The sequence below is a fragment of the Sciurus vulgaris genome (genome assembly GCF_902686455.1).
Source record: "Sciurus vulgaris genome assembly, chromosome: 5".
Classification (NCBI taxonomy): Eukaryota; Metazoa; Chordata; class Mammalia; order Rodentia; family Sciuridae; genus Sciurus; species Sciurus vulgaris.
In genome coordinates this window covers 130,883,352-130,908,064 of record NC_136465.1, presented here as the reverse complement: position 1 = coordinate 130,908,064, position 24,713 = coordinate 130,883,352, and the positions used below count along the sequence as shown (strand labels likewise).

The 24,713-nt window shown below is 39.2% G+C and overlaps 1 protein-coding gene across 2 annotated transcripts in view; it reads left to right on the top strand.

The window, feature by feature from the left end:
• The window catches only part of CPM (carboxypeptidase M), a 66,584-nt gene extending 42,324 nt beyond the window's left edge, over positions 1 to 24,260 (top strand). The window contains exons 4-9 of one of the 2 annotated variants that reach the window (XM_079139184.1): positions 2,236 to 2,408; positions 3,715 to 3,899; positions 4,552 to 4,722; positions 8,143 to 8,295; positions 12,774 to 12,922; positions 21,829 to 24,260. In XM_079139184.1, coding sequence (XP_078995310.1) covers positions 2,236 to 2,408; positions 3,715 to 3,899; positions 4,552 to 4,722; positions 8,143 to 8,295; positions 12,774 to 12,922; positions 21,829 to 22,071 — 1,074 coding nt within the window. In that variant the 3' untranslated portion in view covers positions 22,072 to 24,260. Of the gene's footprint in view, positions 1 to 2,235; positions 2,409 to 3,714; positions 3,900 to 4,551; positions 4,723 to 8,142; positions 8,296 to 12,773; positions 12,923 to 13,290; positions 15,508 to 21,828 lie in introns of those variants that run through there. The other variant, XM_079139185.1, reaches the window with a different exon arrangement.
• Positions 24,261 to 24,713: the final 453 nt, after the last annotated feature.

Below are 24,713 nucleotides of genomic sequence, written 5' to 3'. Positions count from 1 at the left end.
CCCTTCATTCTCCTTTGTCTAATCCACTGACTTCTATTCTTCCTCTCCCGAACCTCTGTTGTTGTGTGTTAGCATCCCCATATCAGAGAACATTCATCCTTTGGTTTTTTAGGATTGCTTTATTTCACTTAACATCTTAGTCTTTAGACACATCCATTTACCAGCAAATGTCATAAAGTCATTCTTTTTATAGTGGAGTAATATTCCATTATGTGTATATACCACATTTTCCTTATCCATTCATCTGTTGAAGGGCACCTGGGTTGGGTTCTTATCTTAAGCATGGCTCAGATAGTTAAGAGAAATTCCCATTTGAACAGTGTGGGGATTTCCTCTGTACTTGGGACCCAGATCCACCTTGGGTTTAAAAGCATCCTGTGGTTTCTAACCACCCCCTGCCCCAACACAGGGGACTCCTGGTCATCACCTCTCCCTTTCCTCTGCCTGTTTCTCTCCCCTACTGCCTTCGCCTTCTGCAAAAGATCCTCAGCCAGTTACTCGTTTCACATACGAAGTCCTCACCTCCCTGCATACTGCCGTCATGAACGTCAGTGATTGCTTGGGCTTCTAAAACTATAATACCCAGGATTGGAAAGCCAGTATGAGGCATATGTGACTTCTTCGGTTATTACCTTTTAAGGGCTTTTTCTAGTAATAATCCTGACCGTAAAAACAAAAGTCAAAGTCATAGAAGAAGAGAAAAAGGAGTATCTGAAATCAGAATTGAATATATTTCCACTCTGAATTTTATGACTGTGTATGAATAGATAATTCACATATATGGTATTTTCTTAGTCCCATTTTCACTTATGCTATGTCTATTATGATAAAAGATATGATATGTGGTCTCTATGTGCCAGAGAGGTGGATAAGGTTGGAAATTACCACATAAGGAGTGCTCAGCCTGGAATGATGAATTCCTATCATGGAGTACCAACTGAAAGCTCTTCGGAGGCCCCATTAAATTTTTTCCTGTGCAGTGTCTCCATTAATGTTTCTGTAGCATTAATCACCTGCTGTCCCTGATTTCCCATTTACTAACACTCCCAACAACAGCTGGTCTTCAGAACAACATTCCTTGAGCCTAGTATCATTAGGAGAACTTGATGTGGTCTAATGAAGTCTTCCTGTAAGAAGTCTGAAATGTAAATTATTTTTTGTTAGATAAGAAAAATAGAAAATCTCTCTCTTGGGTAGTATAAAGCAAACTCTCACAGTTCTTCAGTTTCTAAGTCTTGGTGGTACAGAAGATAATTTTAGGTGGATATGACAGTTTTTTTTAAGTATTAATAGTCATGCTTTTACTTAACGTGTGTTAGAAATAGATGGCTCTCACAAATGATAATGATGCAAAGTTTTATTTTCAATGTTAGTAAAAAAGTGAACATACTTCAAGAGAATATAGACAATAGTATACAGATAATATGTAGATACAGCAAAAATTGTGATGAAGACATAAAAATAACCAAAGTTTCAGAAACATGAGAATGTGAAAATCAGGAATACACAGATATGGCAGATATTACACAAATGTGCAAGAGGAGAACTTGTAAATAGAAAAATATGGGAATCAGAAACCTATTTAAATAATGCTCATTGAAATCGTTAATGTTTAAGGTAGTGGTATGTATTGCTGCATTCTCATGAAGATACACAGTTCTCCTGCTTTCTACCTCTGCCTCTTTCTCTACCAGTTCAGAAAGTATTGGGATGGCAAGCAAATGAAAAACATTAGAAGAACCTTTATTCTATATCTTCGTGTATGATACTGGCGATTGAATCCAGCGGTGCTCTCCCATTGAGATACACCCACAGCCCTTCTTTAAATTTTATTTTGAGGCATGGGTCTCCTTGCTGAGTTGCCCAGGATGGCCTCAAAATTGCCATCCAAGATCCTACCTTAGCATTCTGAATAGCTGGGATGACAGGTATGCACTACTGAACCTGACTCTAATTCTTTTTTAAAATAAATTATTCTGGGTTCAATCCCTAGTCCCAAGATAAAAAGTAAATGATTTACAAATGAGTAATTTTGAGTAACAAATGCTTTCCAGCACACCCTGGGATTGATTGCCACTTGCCAGACTGCCCTGTGCTCCAGAGACTAGTGGTCCTCTGGACTAGTTTTGATCTAATATATCATGCGATCAGGCCCCTGCTGGGGGATTTGTACTCTGGACACAGTTTTCCTTATTGCTTCTGACCTAAAACACCCCTTTCTCCTCCGCCACATAGACTGTCGGGCGGGAGCTGCTGCTCCATCTGATTGACTATCTCGTCACCAGCCACGGAAATGACACTGAAATCACGAATCTGATCAATAGTACCCGGATACACATCATGCCGTCGATGAACCCAGACGGATTCGAAGCTGTCAAAAAGCCTGACTGTTTTTACAGTAACGGAAGGTAAGATGGACTGGTCTCACTTTATTTTAAAGCAACACAAGATAGGCTCCCATCAGGTACCTGTTGGCCCCGGAAAGAGGGGTTAGATAACAGTGAAGCACCCCAGGGCCAGCAAACTGCCGAGGTGTGCTGGAACTCCTGCCCACTGCTTGCAGGATGAACCATGAAATCCGCAGAACTGGTGTCCATCTGTCCTCTCCACCTCCACTGGCCACGCCCCCTTGCACCCTTGGCTTCAGCCTCTGGGACCCTCCTCCCTCTCCTCCCACTACCAACTGCTTTCTGGGCTCAGGCATTTGACACCTCCACTTCCCTCTCTTCACCTCCTCCCACTGCTGAGGTATTATTTCCTCAAAGACTCCTTCCCCGATCTGTATCATACTATTGGCACCCTGGTATACTTCTAGGTCACCCAGCTCTTTACCTTCATAACACAATTTTTAGGGTCCAATTTCTTGTGTCACATCTCTCTCCCCACTGAAAAGCAAGCTCCCTGAGGGCAGGGATACTGTCTGGTATGTTCATCGCTGTGAGCTCCCAGCTGCCTGGTATAATGCATGCCCTCTGTCATTAGGGGTTGGTTTATTAAGCCAGTGATCTAACCACAAAGAAGAAGCAGTCTTTTGTTTCAAGTTGTCTTGGAAGGTTTAGAATTTCTCAGATGTTTAACATACATTTATATTTGTGCAATTTATAAATATTTTGTTTTGCTAAAAATAAAATCTCACAACTGGACTCCCTTCAGTTTTAGGTTTTCTCAGCATATTAAACATGGCCACTTTACTTTTTAGAAATATAAAGTAGCTCACTCACTCGTGATTCTGCTACATAAGGAACCATCCTTAATCTGGTGATTGAAACAATAGCCTCCCCCCACACCCCTAAGTCGGGAGTTAGGGCAGAGCAGAGCAGGGGTGGCCTGTCTGTGTGCCTCATCTGGGGCCTCATTCTGACAGTCCCCTGGGCTCTTCATTTCTCCATGTGGACTCCCCATGTGGCTACCATTGGAGTCTCAAGGCTACAAAAGGGGTTGTTCTAAGGGCCAATGTCCCAGAATGCAAACACTTATCAAAAGCTTCTGCTTGCATTATAATAGCTAATGTTCCATTGGTTGAGAGCAGGTCACACAGGAGACTGCATAGGGTGTAAATGCCCAGTGTGGTCTGTTGGAGGCACCAAGGCCATCATTGACCACATGCGTATCATATTTGGGAACACCTGAAGCATAAACCAAAGGTCTTTGCGCTCCAAGAACCGACTCCCTTACTCACCATCAATGACCCCTAAAAAATTCTTTCTTTTAAAGGGAAAATTATAACCAGTATGACCTGAATAGAAATTTCCCTGATGCCTTTGAATATAATAATGTATCAAGGCAGCCTGAAACTCTGGCAGTCATGAAGTGGCTGAAAACGGAGACATTTGTCCTCTCTGCAAACCTCCATGGTGGTGCACTGGTGGCCAGTTACCCGTTCGATAATGGTGTTCAAGGTGAGCAAATGTGGGACCCACTCCGGCTTTCTAAGTGCAGCCCAGAGCTGCAAATGCCTCTAAGTGAGGAGGAACTCTTCTTCCACCACTTAATTCTCTGGCTGGGTTGGAGCCTTATTTTCCCAACCCTGAGCCGTCCTTCCTGTAGTTCTCAAACAGTGACTGGGCAGTGCGCCTGACCTGAAGCCAGTAGTGTGATACTATTTCATTGGTGAAATAGTCACATCAAACTTAAATCATAGAACAAGAGGCAACATGGCTAAAAGAAAATAAAACTAGAACAACTTAACTTTCTTTGCTAATCATATGAATGGTGATTGCTGACTCCTTTAAAACTCAAGGACTTTAAATATTACTGGCTTCCTCTAACCTAAGGAAAGTTTGCTGACCTCCAGAAATTAGCAAGAGTAACTAAGAAGATGTCTAATTTTTAAGTTGATTTAGGAGAAGTTTAGATATGTATCTGACTTCTTTTGTGAGATATCACGTTGTATTTGTTATTAAAAAGTGGAAAAAAAGAATAGAGGGAGCATTCATGGAAATGGGTAGATCTCTCCATGCGAATGAGAGCATTTTGTGCAATGTGGTTATGCAGTTGCTAATGTCTTACTATAAGTAAATTGAAAGGTCTTGGCGTGTCTTTCAAATGCAGCAACTGGAGCATTGCTCTCCCACAGCTTAACTCCTGATGATGATGTTTTTCAACATCTTGCACATACCTATGCGTCAAGAAATCCCAACATGACAAAAGGAGATCAGTGTAAAAATAAAATCAACTTTCCCAACGGAGTTACAAATGGATACTCTTGGTATCCACTCCAAGGTGAGTTTCTCTTCATTTCTTCCATTCTCCTTATTGCCTTCACCCAGGGGCGCCAGCTGGTTTGTGCTGACCCAGCAATTGTGAAAAGATCTTTAGGCACAGTGCAGTCCCTTAGTCTCTCCATCCACTCATGTCACAGAAGCAGTGGAGGTGAGAGACGCTCAGACATGTCCCTCACTGCCACGGGCCTCCTCATTCATTCAGGCACTTACTCAATATCTGCATGCTATGAGCCAGAACTGTGCCAAGAAAGATGAACAAGACACAGCCCTTACCCTCAAGTTTAATGCAAATAAGTCATTTTGATTGTGTAATTAGAATAAGGATGAAGAGTTAGAAAAGATACCGTGTACCATCGGGGTATACAAACCAGTAGATACACAATAGATACACAAAAGCCAACACACAATAGGAAATTGTGAAGACCTTAGAGAACTGCAATGCTTACTCCCCTCTCACAGGGACAGCTGATACTTAGATCCAGCTAATTATTGCCATGCAAGAGTGGAGAACCACTATAGACAGACCTTCCCATTTTAAAAAAGCTGGATATCAGGAAGAAGTACCCTGCTTATAAAGCTACTTATTTCACAGGCTAAACAAAAGGGCTCTTGAGGCAGGACACAGCAGGAAGGGTCCTCCAGTTTCCACACGTGGAATACAATGGCAGGAAGGGAAGGAGGGAGATTGCCACCTGGGGCACATGGAAGGAAGATATTCTTGTGGGAAGGAGTACTATAAACAGAAACCCAGGGGTACCAGGGAACTCATACTAGTATGGGAACTGAAAAGTGTTAGGAGGGCAAAGGGCAGAAGACCAGAGGGGATACAGTGAGCTGGAACTGAAAAGTATTCCCTTCAAGCCTGGTCATCCTGACCCTACCAGCTACACTTCTGCACGCAGGCCACTTCTAAAGGTGCCTTCCCCAATTGTCACGTTGGATGCACAGGCTGCCAATAATCTTGGACAAGCTGGTACTTTTGTGTCTGGACAGCTCGTTGACAGCTTTCCAGATAATGTAAATGAACATAGATCATAATTGAGGGTGTTTAGCCAGCAGGTCCAGCTAGACACCTCAATATCCCAAACTCTCCCTGCCGTCCAATATAGCCCGCTCCACTCACCCTAGGTCTCCGGCATAGTCTTGTTCTTCCCTCTTCAGAGCTGGGAGAGGCCCCCACTCCTGCTCAGTGGCAGGATTATCCTTAATGTTCACTCAAGTTAAGACAAATTCAAATGTGTACGAAATCAGCTAGAAACCCAACAGTTGCTGTTGGAAATTTTTCCCAAGTGTGTATATATAAGCTGTGTATCCTTCTCAGAAAATAAGCAGGCAAAGCCAGCTGCCTTGAGGAGTTGCAGCGAAGCTTCTGGCTATCCTGCAGGTTTTGTGCCAAGCCTGACTGGCTTAATCCAGAACTGCATACACTGTCCATGCTTGGTGTTTTCAATTGGAAATACTTTGCTGGAGATTTTTTTTTTTTTTTTTTTTTTTTTTTTTTGGTACCAGGAATTGAACCCAGAGGTGATTAACCACTGAGCCACATCCCCAGCCCTTTTTTGTATTTTATTTAGAGACAGGGTCTTGCTGAGTTGCTTAAGGCCTCACTAAGTTGCTGAGGCTGGCTTTGAACTCACAATCTTCCCACCTCAGCCTCCTGAGCTGCTGGGATTACAGGTGTGTTAAAGCATACCTGTTTTACCATTTAAATTCCTTCTACCTGAGACATACCCATCCAGTCAAAGGCTTCGTTTTCTTTCTCTTTTCCTTGGTTTTTTTTGTTGTTGTTGTTGTTTTTGTTTGTTTGTTTTGTTTTTTGTTTTTTTGTTTTTTGTTTTTTGTTTTTGTTTTTGGTGAAAATGAATTCAGGGAGAAATACAAAACCTATAAGGTAGGCTTTTCCTGGCTAGAATCTGGGCCTGCACAGTTATTACTTGATATCTGGTATTTTGATATAGTATTTCGATCATTTTCTTGAAATCAAAGTATTTTTCTGCTTCAGTACTTCCCAAATATCCTGATAGAATTGAGAATACATATTTTCTTTTTTTTTTTAATATTTGTTTTAGTTGTCAGTGAACCTTTATTTTATTTATATGTGGTGCTAAGAATTGAACCCAGTGCCTCACACATGCCAGGCAAGCACTCTACCACTGAGCCACAGCCCCAGCCCCAAGAATACATATTTTCTTATGCAGATATCAAGTATAGCAAATTAAAACCCACTTCCTTTAAAGTTACTGTATTCCCATCAAATCAAAGATGCCATTATGAAGCACAATATACCACCAGGAAAGGGAAAAAAATGTTTTTAGTTAAAAATCACGATTTTTTTCAGGCATGACATTTAAGACACATCTCAATTCAGAGAGATTAAAATATGAAAAGATTTCCATCTTAGAAAATGAAATTATAATAAATCTTTGAAAAGGTAAGAAATGGAAAGTTAACATGAGCACTGGCAACCCCAGAAGCCACAGGGTTCTGGATACTTTTCCTCCTTAGAGTCAGTGGCATTCTTTCTCTGACCCCCTGAAGTACCTTGGCAAAATGGGTAAGAGCACAGGAGCTCAGGCTGCATGCTGTGGCACTCAACTAATTCCCAGTGACTTAGGCTGAGGCAGGAGGATCACAATGTTGAGGTCAGCTTTAGCAACTTAGCAAGACCCTAAGCAACTTAGCAAAAGATCCTGTCTCAAAATTAAGGGGGTGAAAAAACAGCTGGGGCAAGGACACTGGGGATATAGTAATAAAGTACCCCTGGGTTCAATCCCCAGTACCAAAAAAAAAAAAGCTAGTACAAGGTGGCCTACACCCCAGTCTCTGCCATCCACAGGCAGGAATTTCTGGACACATGACCTAACATCTGGGATTATATTTCCTCCTCTGTATAAAGTGGTAATAATTGTAATAAGGATTCTATAAGTTAATACCCAGCACTTTGAATAGTACCCATCAATAGTGAACACTAAGTAAATGTTAGCCATTATTATACCCTTAAAACTAGCATTCTTTGCTTCATATAATTGAATTTATAAATGGTTGTAGGAATATTCGAAATCCTAGTTTATATCCATTTAAAATGTAATTCAGGGAAGAAGTGGAATTTGAAGAATCCTTTCATAATGTAGGACTTTAAAAAATAAAAAAGGACCCTTCCCCTAACCCCATTTAATTTTGATGCACAATTGAACTTCAGTCAGCTCTGAGCCAGTTTGCATATGGGAATATTTAGGTTTACCTAGTTATGCCTAGTCTTGTCAATCCTTGATTTTTCATGCTAATATGTCAAATTCATCTTTTCCTGTTTATGTGTATTTCCCCTTCATCTGTCTCATCCACTCATCCCCAAGGCCTGTGATACTTGGCTTCACTCCAATTTTAGGCCTTAACAAAAACGAAATATGTTTGTTTTCAGGTGGAATGCAAGACTACAACTACGTCTGGGCCCAGTGTTTTGAAATTACTCTGGAGCTGTCATGCTGTAAATATCCTCGTGAGGAAAAGCTGCCATACTTTTGGAATGATAACAAAGCCTCCTTAATTGAATATATAAAACAGGTGCACCTAGGTTTGTAAGATTTTATTATTCCTTGTTAACACAAAATATAGCATCTGGCAGGACCTTTAGGCTGAGCAAATATAAGCCTTTAATTATGTGTTCCAGGTACAGCCTCATTTCAGTACCAGAATTCTCTCTGTACGAGTTTGTGCACTGTGAGAATACAGTGTTCATTTAGCAAACAGGATGCTACTCTTTTATATTATCTCTCTATGAGGAAAAAGCCAAGTTTGCTTGTTACTTGCCACATGATATCGGACATATAATTTTGCAATTTTTTCCAGAAATGAAGTGGTGATCTAGCACATAAGCTTCCACCCCCACCCCCACTCCTCACCTCTACCAAATGACCTGGCACTAGAAATCTTCCCAGCCTGTTTTCTGAAGGCCGTCCAGCCTTTATCACAGATGAACAAAATTAATGTGGTAAAAGAAAAGTAGCTCCCAAACGTAAGCATCAGGCTTACAGGGAGACAGATTGCCAGGCTTCATCCCAGAGTTTCTGATTTCATGGGACTTGAATTGTTAACATCTCCCCAGGTGATGCTGCTAGTCCAGGGAAATGCTTAGAAAATCCTTGCACTAAAAAAACACATTACTTATGATGGTGGAATCACGTGCAGTCCAAGTTTGCTAACCAGTCGGTGTCTCTTTGGACAGGGTGTGGAAGACTCCTCTGTATGGCCAGGGCCACGGTTACTTTCTCAGTTCCTAATGACTTGGGGGAAAGAAGCATATTAGGGATTGTCATAATAGTTATGCTACCACATCCATCCCAAGTAGAGAGTGAGTGTGTGTGAAGAGGTTTGCTGCATGGACCTACTGAATTTCCTGCACGCTTCACACACTTTCTACCTGTTGAGAGTAGACAGGGAAAGCTGGGGAGGGGGAGAGCACAGGGCAGGGAGCTGAGTACAGGCATCATTAAGACCCTCCCTTGACTGCACATCCCTAAAATGCACGCCTCTATCCGCTTTCTTACTCCTGTCCCAACCTCCGACCCCAACCTGAATAGAAGTATACAAAGAAGGTTGGTGAACTCACAGAGCCGTGTCTAACTGCTCAGTCAGATGACTCCCTATGTAGTGGATGTTACAAAATGTCACCTTTTTCACCAGCATCATCAGGGTTATAAACAGATCACTGGATTTTTCTCCTTCATTATGTCATGAAACTTGGTTTTGGGTCTTCTTGTTTAGGGTTCTGGCATTTCATTTTCACTAGCTTTCTCTTGTGAAAAATGGTTTAATTTAACCTTGGTATTCTATTTCCACCCATGTTGACCCTTTATAGTGTGTTACTGTGTATTCTTTTCTGAAATTCATCTTTCATCAGTATCAACATGGGAATGAAACTGAATTGAAATATATTCTTATAACTGTACTACTGTTTTCAGAATTTCAATCTAATTGTAAAGATTCACCAAGCACTAAATTAAGGTAGGCTTCAAAGTGTCGTGCTGACAGGATACTGCCAGCGAAGGAGCTTTACCAACCATAAATTGCCATAGAATTATCATTATTGAGTTGGAGGACTTACAAGTCCATTTACACTTGGTTGTGTGAAGAATATTTATCTACCTGTCACTATAATCAGATGTGAACAACTCCCTTAAAAATATAGAGAGAGATTAAGAAATTGTGGTGCAAACACACATAATGGAGTTCTACTCATCCACAAAAAAAAAAAAAAAATGAAAGTATGGCATTTGCCATTAAATGAATGGAAATGGATAATATGCTAAGTGAAATTAGCCAAACTCAGAAGATCAAAGGTTGAATGTTTTCTCTCATGTGAAGCTACAGTAAAATAAAGGAAAGGTGGAGAGAAGGGCAGGATAACATAAAGAACCAATTAGATACAAATTAATAGATGAGCAAAGGGAAGTCTAGTAGAGGAAGGAGAAGTGGAGAGGGGAGGGAGCAAAGAAGTTAAAAGGCGGTGGGGTGTCATGAACTGAAATCGATCTCCATGCACATATAAGCTTGTCAGGATGAACAAGCTGCTGTGCATAACTATAAAACTCTAATTTAAAAAATAAATATATATATATATATATATATATATATATATATATATATATATATATATATAATCAGCACATCAACCCTGCCCCCTTGTGGTTTAAGACAGAGGCATTTTTTTCTTAGTTTAATAATGAAACCATATTTCAAAACACTGATACAGTGTAGCTATTACCACTTAATAGAAGTTTCTCTCCCCATTGGTGTCCAATAAGGAACCAAAGAATATTTTTGTTTGTAGATGATGGGAACAAACACCCTTTATTGATATTGCTCTGGTTTAAGGAAATTACTGGTATTTGTCAAACTCTGCTGCTTTCACTGTTTCAGTTCTCCACTTGCTTGGATGCTTCTGAGACTCTGAGATTTTTGATCCACCCCTGGAAGCCTCTGTTTGACCTGACTTATCTGGAAAAGAAAGGTCTTTTGTTTCCCACCCCCCATGCTGGAGATCAAATCCAGGATGTCTGCACACTAAGGCCTTTGCTTTAATGGAAGGGTCTGCCACCAGGTCAGGCGCCTGGGTAGATCCCCAGCTGTTTTGTCATCTTTGAAACCTTGAGCAAGCACTTCTCTGGACCTCAGCTTAGTCAAAAGAGCTGGGAGTAATAGCGTTGGCCCGGCCTCACACCAGCCTCTTCCAGGACTCCAATGGAGTTTTCTTTCAGTCAGCTCCCTGAAGACCTCAGTCTAACCATGAGCCCTATGGTAATGTGGTCATGTCTGGAGGTGTGGCTTGGGATAAGGGTGTCTGCAGACATTGAGGCTAAGGTAGCAAAGGAAGGCAAATCTGAATTCTAGGCCTAGGTTGTCCTGCTTGGCCCCCATCCCTGGGGAGAAGCCAAGATGCACAAGATGCAGTGTCACCTGCTGCAGCCCTGTCTCTGCCTTGGACTCTTAAGGCAGATCCACATCAAGACGTCTGGGGAGTGGCTCACAGCACCCGGGCACCTGAGCAACTGCAGCATCTAGCATGTGCTGAGTTCCAGAAACCTATGGGACACAGACAGGGATCTTTCACCAGATCCCAAACAGGTGGCAACTGTGACCTTAGGTGGGGACATAGCACAAGCAAGCAGTCTCCCAAGTGCTGTCCCAGTTCTTACCCTAGATTGTGACCAGGAGAGTCCCCATTCTTGCCCAGCAAGGACTTGTCATTCATGAAGCTAATGCCTGAGGAAGGAGAGTTTATCCTTTCTCCTCACATCTCTAGATGTGGCCTCAGAATTTAAATCTCAGGTTTTATATGTCTTTTGTTTATTCAAAAATCTTATTTTTTGTTCCTGATATAACTTTCTCTGATTTCTTTAGGTCTACTGGTCTTTTGGCAATGTTTCAACTTCAGCATGCCAAGTAGTAGGAATAAAAAGTGAGATTGTAAAGGGGACATGGGGAGGCAAGCTGGCATGGTGGCACACACCTGTAATCCACCCCAGTTACTTGGGAGGCTGAGGCAGGAGGATCATAAGTTTGAGGCCAGCCTCTGCAATTTAAGGAGACCCTGTCTCAAAATGAGAGATAAAAGTTGCTGGGGATGAGGCTCAATGGTAGAGCGCCCCTGAGGTTCAATCCCCAGTACAGCAAAAATAAATAAATAAAATGAGAAGAGGGTCTGTGGTATAGCTCAGTGGTAGAACACATCCGTAGAATGTGTAGGACCCTGTGCTCAATGCCCAGCACACACACACACACACACAAAAGTCTTCTCCTAAAATTTTGAAGTGTGTATATGATGGGGGTGGGTAATAGTGTAATGGATTCAGTGTGGGCTCAGGAGATGACTATAGGCTTACATCTACACTATTGACTATGTGTGACTGCAAAAGTTATTTTAATCACCCAAAGCCTCTCATCTGTAAAATTGTGATTGTTGTATTTGTTTTTGTTTTGTGCTGCTGGGATTCAAAGCCAGGGTCCTACATGTAGTAGGCAAGTTCACTACCACTGACCCACACCCCAGCCCTGTAAAGTTGTGATAATAAGATTGTGTGCCTTGTAGAATGGATGTGAGGATTCTATGAGAAAATGCACACTGAGCACTTAGCATAGAATCTGGAATATACTAAGTGCTCAATAATGCTGTCTGCTATTATTAGTAATAAGAACCCATCAATTAATTCCATGCTTCAAGCAGATTTTTGTAATTTTGCTGTAAATTCCTTGTATAGATAAATATCTTTTAAATTAATATACTAATGTTTTGCTTAGGATGTTATGGAATCCACTGATATGGCAGTATAGCTCAGTGTTTGAGTTAACAATTTGGAAATGACAGGATTGGATTTTGGATTATGTCATCTGTGTTCTCTCATTTTGATAGGTGTTATAAATGGAATATTTAGCAACCAACAATTTTCAAGTTATACATCAGATTAGTAGTTTGACTATAATTTGTAGTAATTGATTTTTTTCCATGTGCCATAAAATGTGGTATTTACATTCAGTTTTATTTTTGTCCTACAGGTGTAAAGGGTCAAGTTTTTGATCAGAATGGAAATCCATTACCCAATGTAATTGTGGAAGTCCAAGACAGAAAACACATCTGCCCATTTAGAACCAACAAATTTGGAGAGTACTATCTACTTCTCTTGCCTGGGTCCTATATAATAAATGTAAGTATGCAATCCTGGTTGTTATTAAAATACTACAGAACTCTCAGTACTCACCTAGACGGAATCTAGTATAAATCTGGAAAATCCACAAGTAAGTACATCACAGCAGAAAAAAATGACATCATGCCTGCAGATGGCAGGAGGCAGGAACAAAAAGAACAAACCAGAAAAAAATATATATATATATGTTTTTTTCCTAAGTGGCAATGTTCCTTTTGAGTAGTACTGGGATTGAACCCAGGGCCTCACATATGCTAGGCAAGAGCTCTTCTACTGAGTTTTATCCCCAGCCCTTAATTTTTAAAGTAAAGCCAAATCCCATTTTGGTGAGAATCTTATATAATTAAAAAATGCAACCTTGTTAATAGGAAGTATAAAAGGGAGCCAAGATGACTGAAGAGAGGTGTCTTGTGTGTGACTCTGCCACAGGGTCAGGATAGCAAAAGAGAAACTCTTTCAAGAAATGTGAGGAAGAACTTTGGAAATTGGCAAGGAAGTGAAGCCTACACAGCATAGGACTCCAATCTAGAGAAAAGAAAGCAATGCAGAGCTCCAGCCCTGGCTCCCAGCAGGGCAGTGAGGAACCAGCACGTGGGAAGGAGATGCGCTGGAAGTACCAGCAACCATGATTGTAGCAGCAGACCAGCAGTCCTAACTGCTAATCCCACAATCCTTACAAGCTTTAAATCTAGTCTGGAGAACTGACTGGTCTAAAAGTGACTCTTCTCTGAAGAAAGTGCTCCTTTTGAACCTTCTCCAACCCCCAGAACTCAAATTAAACAGCCACTGCTAAATGCCATCTTGGCTTGGGGCTGGCATCCAAACTCTTGACCTGTTGGAAGCCTTGGTGCACACTTCACTGGGAGGAAGGCAGCCCCCTCAGCATCCTGCAGCTTCAGGACCACCAGCTGCCTGTAGCCAAGAGCCCCACCCACATTTGCCCTGCAGGGTCAAGGGAAAATGTTCTCCCAGCCCACAGCCTTAGGACTATAGCCACTGATGCAGAATCCCAACTTCACCCACACCTGTGGGTGTAGGGTTCCCATAGCTCCAGGAATTCAGCTGTGGTAGCCCCAACACCTGCTTGACATCTGCTCACCTGCTCATCTAAGGAAAGTCTCTTTCTCAAGTCCTTGGGATTGCAACTACAGATGCAGAAAGACTCGGCTTCACTCGAGGTTGTCCCTGGATCAGGCGAAGGGCCCATCTCTAGGATTGTTACTAACAACTCTACAAGCTTTGTCTCCACCAGAGTTTACCCTGAGAACATCTTCACCCATACCCTGAAGCTTCAGGACTGCAGATACCAGCACCACTTGTGCTCAACCTAAAGGACCTAGGGAAGAGCTCCCATAGATACCACACCACAAGCCCAAATGCACATGCCCTGGGAAACCTAAGGAACACCATCATCCACAGACTTCAGACCATAGCACTGGTACAAAAGCCCCGTACCACCTTGTGCTTGTCCTCTGGGATGTAGAGAAAGCAACATCTCAGTCTCACAACTCCACAAAAGCACTTCACAGCACTACAAGCCCCAGCACCAACTATAAATCACCCATGGGACCTAGGGAAGGTGTCCTTCATGTTCCAAAACCTAAATTTCACGGTTTCCAGTGCCACAGACCCCAGCATCCACCTATGCTCATTCTGTAAGGCCTTGGAAAATCCCATCCCATCCCATGACTTCAGAACTGTGGCTGCTGGTATTGCAGGCCCAGGCATCTCCCCCATTCATCCTGAGAATCCTGGGGAAGGCTTCCTACACATCCTGTGGCTTAGGGACCATGGTTGCTGGGGCTACAACTTTTGATGTCTCTTGTGCTTTCCCTGAAGGACCAGAGGATAGGCCCCTCCATATTCTACATCACCAAAACTGTGTCAGTTGCCACCACTAGTTGTAGTGCCCTAAGGGCTCAATTCTGTACAGCCCAAGGTCACATACCTTTTGAAGCCATGTCCACTGCAGTCATACAACTACCCTTACAAACTGCTACAGTCTAGACTACTGAGATGCCCTTGGACTCATAAAGCACACAAAAACTATGCTCTTAAGTTCCCCTGTAACCAAAGTACCTATCCAAATGACAGCCTTTATCCCATATAAGCAAAAAAGAAAAAAATATATATTTTCCTACCAAAGTTATTTCATAAAACTGGAAGAAATGAACATTACACCAGATGAGCAGACATCAACATAAGGACACAAGAAATATGAAAGGAAATGTCACACCTCCAAAGGAGAATGACAATTCTCCAGAAATAGACCCCAATTTGAAGAAAATCTATGAGGTACCTGAAAAAGAATTCAAATGATGATCCTAAGGAAATGCAATGAGGTGCAAGAGAATATAAGAAAAACAATTCAGGATATGAATGAGAAATTAACTGAAGAGAGAAAAAAAAAAGAATAAGATATCTTGGAACTAAAAACTTCAACCAATGAAATGAAAAATAAAATAGCTTTCACCAGAGACTAGAACAAGCAGAAGAAAGAATTCATAAATCTAAGGACAGGTCTTTTGAACTTGCTTAATGAGACAAAATAAGAAGAAAAAGATGGTGAAGGAGAAGGAGGAGGAGAAAAACTTAAAAGAATGAGAAAAGTCTATAATACTATGGGACACCATTAAGTGATAAATATTCTCATTTTGAGAATTCTCAGTGAAGAAAGGGGAAAGGAATTGAAAACTTATTTCACAAAATAATAGCTGAAGATTTCCCAAACCTTCAATAAGATATGGACATTCATATTCAATAAGCTCAAAGGGTCCCAACTAGACTCAACCAAAACAGACCTTCATGTTTGGCATATAATAGCCAAAATGTCAAAAACATAAGACAGAGCCTAAAAACAGCAAGACAAAAAGCATCAAGTCACACCCAGGACAATGTCCATTAGACTTCTAGCAAATTTCAAAGAAATCATATGGTTCAGAAAAGAATGAGAGGATATATTCAATATACTGAATGATAAAAACTGCCAACCATGATTATTATACCCAAAATTATCCTTCAAAACTGATGGAGAAATAAAGTCTATTCCAGATAAACAGAAACTAAGAGAATTCATCACCACCAAACCAGCCCTTTAAGAAATACTTTAGGGAGGCCTGCACTAGAAATAAAAGAATGAAAACTACCATCATGAAAACACATGAATATATACCACTAACTAGAAGAACAGATACACAAAAAAGAATCAAATCATAGCATGACAGAAAACTACCAAATCACACACACACAAAAATATATATATGATGGAAAGAAACAAAAAATAAACAGAATGCAATTAACAAAATGACAGGAGGAAGTTCATACCTTTCAATAACCCCTTGAATATAAATGGATTATATTCACTAATCAAAAGACCAACTGACCAAATGGATAAATAAGAGAAGACCCAACTGTATGCAGCCTATGAGAAACTCACTTCACTGGTGAAAATACACATAAACTAAAAATAAAGGATTAGAAAAAGATACATCATGCAAATGGAAACCAAAAGTGATCAGTAATAGCTATACACACATCAGATAAAGCAGAAGCTTAAATTTAAAAACTATAAAAAGAGACAAAAACATTACATATTGATTAAAGGATCAATTCAACAAGAAAATATAAGTTGTAAACATATATGCACCTAACACAGGGCCACCCAAATATATAAAGAAAATAATTGATCTAAAGGGAAAGACAGACTCCAATACAACATTAGTAGGGATCTTTAATACTCCATTTTTCTCTATAGATAGATCTGCCATATAGAAAATCAACAAAGAAATACATGCATTGAACCATACTTTGGCTCTACAAACATTTATATAACATTTCATGCAACAGCAGTAGAAGACGTATTCTTATTAGCACATGGAACATTCTCCAGGATAGGTCATATGTTAGGCCACAAAACAAGTCTCAGTCTTTAAAAACTGAAACCACATTATGTATCCTCTTAGACTGCAATGGAATAAAAATACAAATCAATTAGAATGGAAAATATACAAATACATGGAAACTGAATAATATGCTCCTAAATGACCAATGGATAATGGAAGAATTTAAAAGAGAAATCAAAAAATTTCTAGAAATGAGTGAAAATGATAACATAACTGTATACCAAAATCTGTGGTATACTGCAAAAATAGTACTGAGAGGGAACAATAAATACATATATTTAAAAAATAGACCTCAAACAATCTACCAATGTACCTCAAAGACAGAAAAGGAAGAACCCAAACCCCAAGTTAGAAAATAAATAATAAACATCAGAAAAAAATAAAATTGAAACAAACAAACAAAAACAATGAAACAGTTGATTTTCTGAAAGGATAAGCAAAAATTGACAACCTTAGGCTAATCCAACCATGAAAAGAGAGATATTTATAAAATAAATACAATCAGAGATGAAAACAGACATTATAATTGATATCACAGAAATACAAAGGATCATAAGAAACTACTGTGAACAATTATAAGCTTAAAAACTGGAAAGCCCAGAAGACATGGATAAATTCCTGAACACATACAGCCTACCACAATTGAAACAAGAAGAAATAGAAAAGTCCAAGCAGGCCAGTAAGGTTTAATGAAATTGAAGTAATTAAAAATCACCCATCTGAAAAGTCCAGAAATTGATGACTTTACTGATGAATTCTGTATAACATTTTAAGAACTAAAACCAATTCTTTTTAAATTATTCCAAAAAAATTGAAATGGAAGGAACTGTGCCTAACTCTTTATACAAATCCAGCAGTGGTACCATGACATCAAACCAAATATAAGAAAAAAGAAAAAATTACAGACCCATATCCCTGATGAACACAAATGCAAAAATTTTTAATAAAATACTACCAAACAAAATTCAACAGTACATTAAAAGATCACATACCATGATCATGTGAGATTCATCCCAGGAATGCAAGGATGATTCAACATACACAAATCAATAAATGTGATACAACATATTAGCATAATGAAGGACACAAATCACGATCATTTCAACAGATGCAGGAAAAGCATTCAATAAGATTCAATGTCCTTTCATGATAAAAACTCAACAAATTAGGTATAAAAGGAATGCACTAAAGGCTATCCATGAAAAATCCACAGCCATATCTTACTGAATGGGAAAGAGCTGAAAATATTTCCTCTAAGTTCAGAAACAAAGCAAGGATGTCTGTTGTCACCACTCTTGTTTAATAAGGAGTACTGGAAGACTTAGCAAGAACATACAAGAATAGGAGCATTCGTATATGCCAATAGTGACCTTGCTGAAAAAGAAATTAAGAAAGCAATCCCACTCACAGTAACTACCAAAAAACATTTTTAACCAAGTTAGTGAAAGATCTCTACAATGAAGACTGTAAAACACTGTTGAAAGAAATTTTAAAGGACATGAAAAAAAAAATGGAAAAAGACAAACAATATCCATGAATTGGAAGAATCAATATTATTAAATGGTCATACTACCCAAAGCAATCTTATATTCAATGCAATTCCTATCAAAATTCCAATGACTTTCTTCACATAAAGAAAAAAAAATCATCTTGAAATTCACATGGAACTACAAAAAGACCCAGAATACCAAAGCAATTCTGAGTCAAAAAAAAAGAAGAGGCATTACCTTACCTAAGTTCAAAATATTCTACAAAGTACAAAAGTACGGTAACTAAAACAGCACAGTACTGGCATAAAAACAGATACACAGAACAATGGAAAAGAATAGAGAACCCAGAAATTTATCCACCTTCATACAGCCAATTGATTTTTTACAAAGGCTTCAAGAACTCTGAGTAAGAAAAAGACAGTCTCTTCAATAAATGGTGTTGACAATATTAGATCAGCATATGCAGAAGGAAACTAGATCCCTTCCTTTCAGAGTTCCCAAAAAATCAACTATAAATGGATCAAAAAGATAAATATTAAACAGAAACTGAAATTACTAGAAGAAAATGTAATGTAAACAATTCAAGACTTTGGTGTATGCAGTGGAGTTAAATCAAACCAAGGAGCTACTGCACAGCAAAGGGGGAAATCAATAGAATTAAGCAGCAGCCTACAGAATGGGAGAAGGTATCTGCAGACCTTTCATCTGACAAGATATTGATTTTCAGAATATATAAGAATCTCAAAAAGCTGAATATCCAAACAACAAACCAATTTTTAAATTGGGCTAAAGAACTAAGCAGACTTCTAAGATGACCTACAGATGGCCAACAAGCACATGAAAAACTGCTCAATCTCACTAATCATCTAGGAAATGCAAATCAAAACCACAAGATGTTATCTTACCCCAGTTACAAGAGCTATCACCAAAAACTGACAAATGCTGTAAAGGATGTAGAGAGAAAGGAACTCTTACACTATTGAAGGGAATGTAAATGAACAGTCATTATGAAAAACACTACAAATCTAAAGGAGAAAATATTATACCAAAAAGATACTTGCACTCCCATGTTTATTGCAATAACATTCACAACAGCTAAAATATAGGATCAGCCCAGATGCCCTTCAGTGGATGAATGGATAAAGAAAATATGTATATACACAGTGGAATATTATTTGACCATAATAAAATCCTCTTATCTCCAGCAATGTGAAGGGAACTGGAGATCATTATGTCAAGTGAAATAAGTCAGACAGAAACTCAAATACCACATGTTCTTGCACATTTACAGAAACTGACAAGTCAACCTTGTAGAAAGGGAAGTGATCACTGGAGACTGAGAAGTTAGGAGTGGGGTGGGAAACAAGTCCAGTAAGAGGCACCAAAACAGTGGAGGAATCACTTCTGGTTGTTTTGTACAGTAGGGAAACTATAGGCTGAAAATCTATATTTCAAAATGACTAGAAGAGTACAAAATCCCCACACATAAAAGTGATCAATGTTTAAAAAGATGAAAATGCATATTACCCTGACTTGATTGTCATATACATGTATCAAATTATAATATACCTCATAAAAATGTACAAATGTTATATCTCAATTTATAAAAACAAATATTGTAGTAAAAGTACTTCTAAACTTCATAGAATACCATTTAACACCCATTCCATAAAGTACAATTTCTATCATGAACAAAAATAATTGAGTGATCGAGCACGTGTGTAATATGCACAGGGCCCTGGGTCCAATCCCCAGCACTGTGGGGAAAGGGGACAAAAAGATTAGAACAAGTTCCTTAGAACAAGTTAAATTTGATCCACAAATTTTAAGTGTATGAAGCAAGTCATAGATATAGTTTTCAGTCCTTTTTCCAATCAATGGAAGTAAAATCTGTTTTTAATTCCATTATGATGTATGTTTGAGTCATTTCTTCCTAGGACAAGGAGGCATGGTCTAATTTAAGTCTAGGTAGGCTTATGAAAATGAACTAAATGAATAAGTACCTGATTTTGTTGGCTCAGTGGTACTTTTACCTCTTTGATATGATTTCCTCCAGAAAAATCAGGATTCTGCTTTGCTTAGTGGGACTGATGCCAACCATAGCAGTCATTTTGTACAGAGCTATTCCGAGAAGGCAGTCATCTCTTCAGTAGTAGTAAACGGCTTTGTATTTTATTATCTCATCTTTAGAACATAATGAAAGACATGGTTTTTAGTATTTGAAACTAGATTTGAAAGGCTTTTCTGCTGCATGTTATCCCCACAATGCCCAACAGTGGGGCTCTGTGGAGTTAATCCTCTTCCTGTGAATCCCTGCTGCCATGGAGAAAATGAAGAGAGCTTGGGAAAAAACTTCAACTTACTGTGAATCTTTGTCTTAAAAAGTCATTTATTTTCCTTCTATTTACTATTTTCCATCCTATGAAAGAGTTTCTCTTACAGTGAATCTTATTTTTATGCAATCTCATTAATAAGCCATACCTTTATAGACTAGTTATGAATTGCTTATTTTCCTTTAGACTAATACAGTACATGTTAGCTATAGGTATTATTTGTTCTAGGACAAGACTGGAAGACAAGACTTTAGAAGTTGAAATGAATGGTAAAATACATACCAAATAGTGGTTCTGCGAATGACATTGTTCCCCAGTCTTTGCCTTCTCCATCAACTACAATAAAAGCATTTCTCGGTGGACATAGCCTGTAGTTAGTTAGTTTAGCATTTGTCATGTTAGTTTAGCATTTTTCCTGTTTTTTGTTTGTTGTTTTTTTTGGTACCAGGAATTGAATGCAGGGGTTCTTAATCACTGGGTCACATCCCCAGCCCTGTATTATATTTAATTTTGAGACAGGGTTTTTGCTGAATTCCTTCAGCCTTGCTAGACTGCAGAGGCTGGCCTTGAACTTGTGATCCTCCTGTCTCAGCCTCCTGAGTTGCTGGGATTACAGGCATGAGCCACTGCACTGGGCCTTTCCTGGTCATTTCTTTCACTGAAAAAACAAATCTAGCTGAAGATTCAAACTCATATGAACAAAATCATATCTTCCTGAGAAAGCAGTAGACTTGTACACTTAGATTAATTGCAGAGAAAATGAGAATGAATTGGGAGAATAATTCTACTTTTAATAATATTGATATCCAATGAGGACATTAAATACAGACTCAGGACAAAGGAAAACAATCAACTCTATGTTTGCACACCATGAAAATGAGAATCAGTCTACTGCTTCCCTTTTTTCTCCTGACTTACATCACCAGATAAGGCACCTGTCTCTGTTTTTATTATTTCATTTTGTAACTCTTGGCAACAGCATTAACTATGGCCTATAACAATAGGCATTGGATAACTCACCAGTTACTGGCCTGGAAGGTCAGTGGATTGCTACCTGCATTTCACAAAAGCTGCATTTTGGGGGTGGCTATCAGTGTTTTTTTTTTTTTTTTTTTTTTTTTTAGTATTGGCACCACAAAACATCTGAAATCACTCTTACAGTTGTTTCTTTTTCTTCTCAGATTACAGTCCCTGGACATGATCCATATCTCACAAAGGTGGTTATTCCAGAGAAATCCCAGAACTTCAGTGCTCTTAAAAAGGATTTTCTACTTCCAGTCCAAGGGCAAGTGGATTCTATCCTACTATCAAATCCTTCATGCCCAATGATTCCTTTATACAAAACATTGCCAAGCCACTCAGCTGCAACAAAGCCTAGTTTGTTCTTATTTTTAGTGACTCTTTTGCACACATTTTTCAAATAAAGAAAAATGTGAAACTCAACCCCCATCACCACCTGGAATCAGGGATTACTCACTCCAGGTTACTGCAACTCTAACTCCCTCATGGGACCTCAACTGGATAAACTCCAGTCTTCCCTAAGAAGAGAAATGGATATTTCCAAGTTCTGCAATAAGCAATATGTGGTGATAATGAAAGGAATGATTCAGTCTTGAATGATGAATGGAAGATACCTGCCTATCAAGTACTGCCCATTTACAAATTAATCTTTAAGTCATTTTAGAAATTTGTAATTTAAACTTGAAAGGTAAAACAGAAGTTCCTGCAAGGAAAAATAAAAAAGAACTAGTCATCTATTGCAAGAGCCAGCTGATTATAAACAACAAAAATGAACATTTATTAATCACTTACTGTATAACAGATCTTGCCATGCTATTTGTAAAGGTAGTACTAAATACAGAAGAAATAAGACAAATAGTTTTGCTGATGTTCTAAAGAGATGTGAGAAAATAGGTAAACATGTCTCAGTGGCCTAAGAAAATACAGTCCTGATGGGATGAAAGGTATGTCTACAGAGTCCCAAAGAAACACATCAGTTGAGGAAGTGTCTCTCCTTCCGGAGTTGGTGTCCCTGCCTTTCTGCGCCTGGATGCCACAATCCTGTTATGACAACTACCCCCAAATGTGTAACACTGGTCTCTTGCCTGAGCTTCAGATGCACATTCAACTGCCCACTAGACATATTCACCTGGATGTGACCTAGAGGTGCCTCACATTCATCATGTTAAAAATCGAGCATAATTTTTCCCCGGGTGCTTTCCTTCCTGCTACCTTCTCCATCTCATTTACTGGTGTCACCATGCCAGGAATCTGAGAGTCATCCTCCATACTTCCTCTTTCTTCCTCATCTCCTACATTCAGTCACTAAAATTATTATCAACACTAATTCCACCCTCTCCTGTCCATGACGATTAATGTTGCAGTAAGCCCTCTTATCTCATCTGCACTACTGCAACAGCTTCCCCATTCTCAGTCCATCCTACACACAGCACTGAAGAAGGGCGATACTTAAAGTTCAACAATCAGCTGCTTCTATTTCCTAAACATATAAGATACTGTACTGCTCGTGTTCCCTGTATCCAGAATATCATTTTGACCCACTGCATTTTAGTTCCTACTCCTCCATGAAAACTCCAATTATCAACTCCACCAGGAACCCTTTAGTGACCAGAATCTCACAAAATTCCATTCCATACCTTCCCAGGCCATCTGGGGACAGAGACCTTTCCTCTGTTGTGCCCCAGGGTAAACTAGTTATCTCTATTATTGAATTTACAACACTGCAGTGTGATCTTCTACTTCGTTTGCTTTCTCCAGTAGAGTATCTTTTCTACTTGTTTGAAAAATTCATGTTTATAGCCTCAAAGCTTAGCACAAGATAGAAACTTAAGGAACAAACGAACAAAGGGTTCCAGCAACCTGCTACTCCCAGACCCTTCTAGAAACTATAAGGCTTTTCATCCTCTTAGGAAACTACATCTTATGGCAATCTCTAGCTCACTGGTAACAATGACAAAAACATTTTCATGTATATTTCAAGAAAATTCTAAATACAGGACTTTTACTTGTATTTATTGTAAGGTTTGTAGTAAGGGTATTTTGTTACTTGTTAATAACACCACAAGCTATATTTTCTTACCAGAAGACAAAATTTTTGCCATTAGCAATCCATTTTGAAGCTACTCTTCTTTACCATGAGAGTTAACCTATCTTAATACACAAGAACTAAGGGGGAGGCAAAGGATCCAGCAAAAATGCAATCACAACTCTGGTGGGCAGATGTCTCAAGTGTTGTGTATTGCTCATGAAAAGTGAGTTCCCTTGTTTTAAATTGAAAAATCTGCAATATCTGAAAATGAAACCACACTGCACTTGGTACATGGTTAAGGCTTGAGAACCACAAAGAATTGAGGTGCTACATGGGCATTTGGGTGCCAAGCTTATTCTACATACACGAAATCATACATGCTAATAACAATAGTACTTGTAAACTTTTTAACTACTTGTAAAATCTGGTAATAACCTGAATATCTTGATCATTTTCATTTAAGCAGTAATTTATTACATACTTGAAAGTATGCATTAATAGTACCAAAACTGGTTTTGGTATACTACATATAAAAGCATGTAAGACTAAACTTATCATCAGACCTCAAAGTTTTCCTTTTTTTTTTTTTTTTGTGCGGTGCTGGTAGAACCCAGGGCCTTGGTTTGCAAGGCAAGCACTCTACCAACTGCCCTATATCCCCAGCCCCAGACCTCAAAGTTTTTCAGGGCATTCTAAGCTATAACTTTTTCTAAGATCACAATTTTTAAAGGAGCATAAAACTAAAATCTGAAGTAGTTCATGACCCTTAATGTAAATTTCTTCTGAAATGTTTACATCAAAAATTTATATCAAAATCAAATTTTAAATCATTAAAAGACAAACAGGGCTAGGGGTGTGGCTCAGTGGTACATACAGCATGTACTCAGCACACATAAACCCCGGGGTTCAATCCCCAGCACGCCTCCCGCCAAAAGACAAAACACCACCTGGCATTCTGTGATTAGACCAGATCCCCAAACCTCCCTAACACCTTTCCACACTGTTGCCCATACTCAT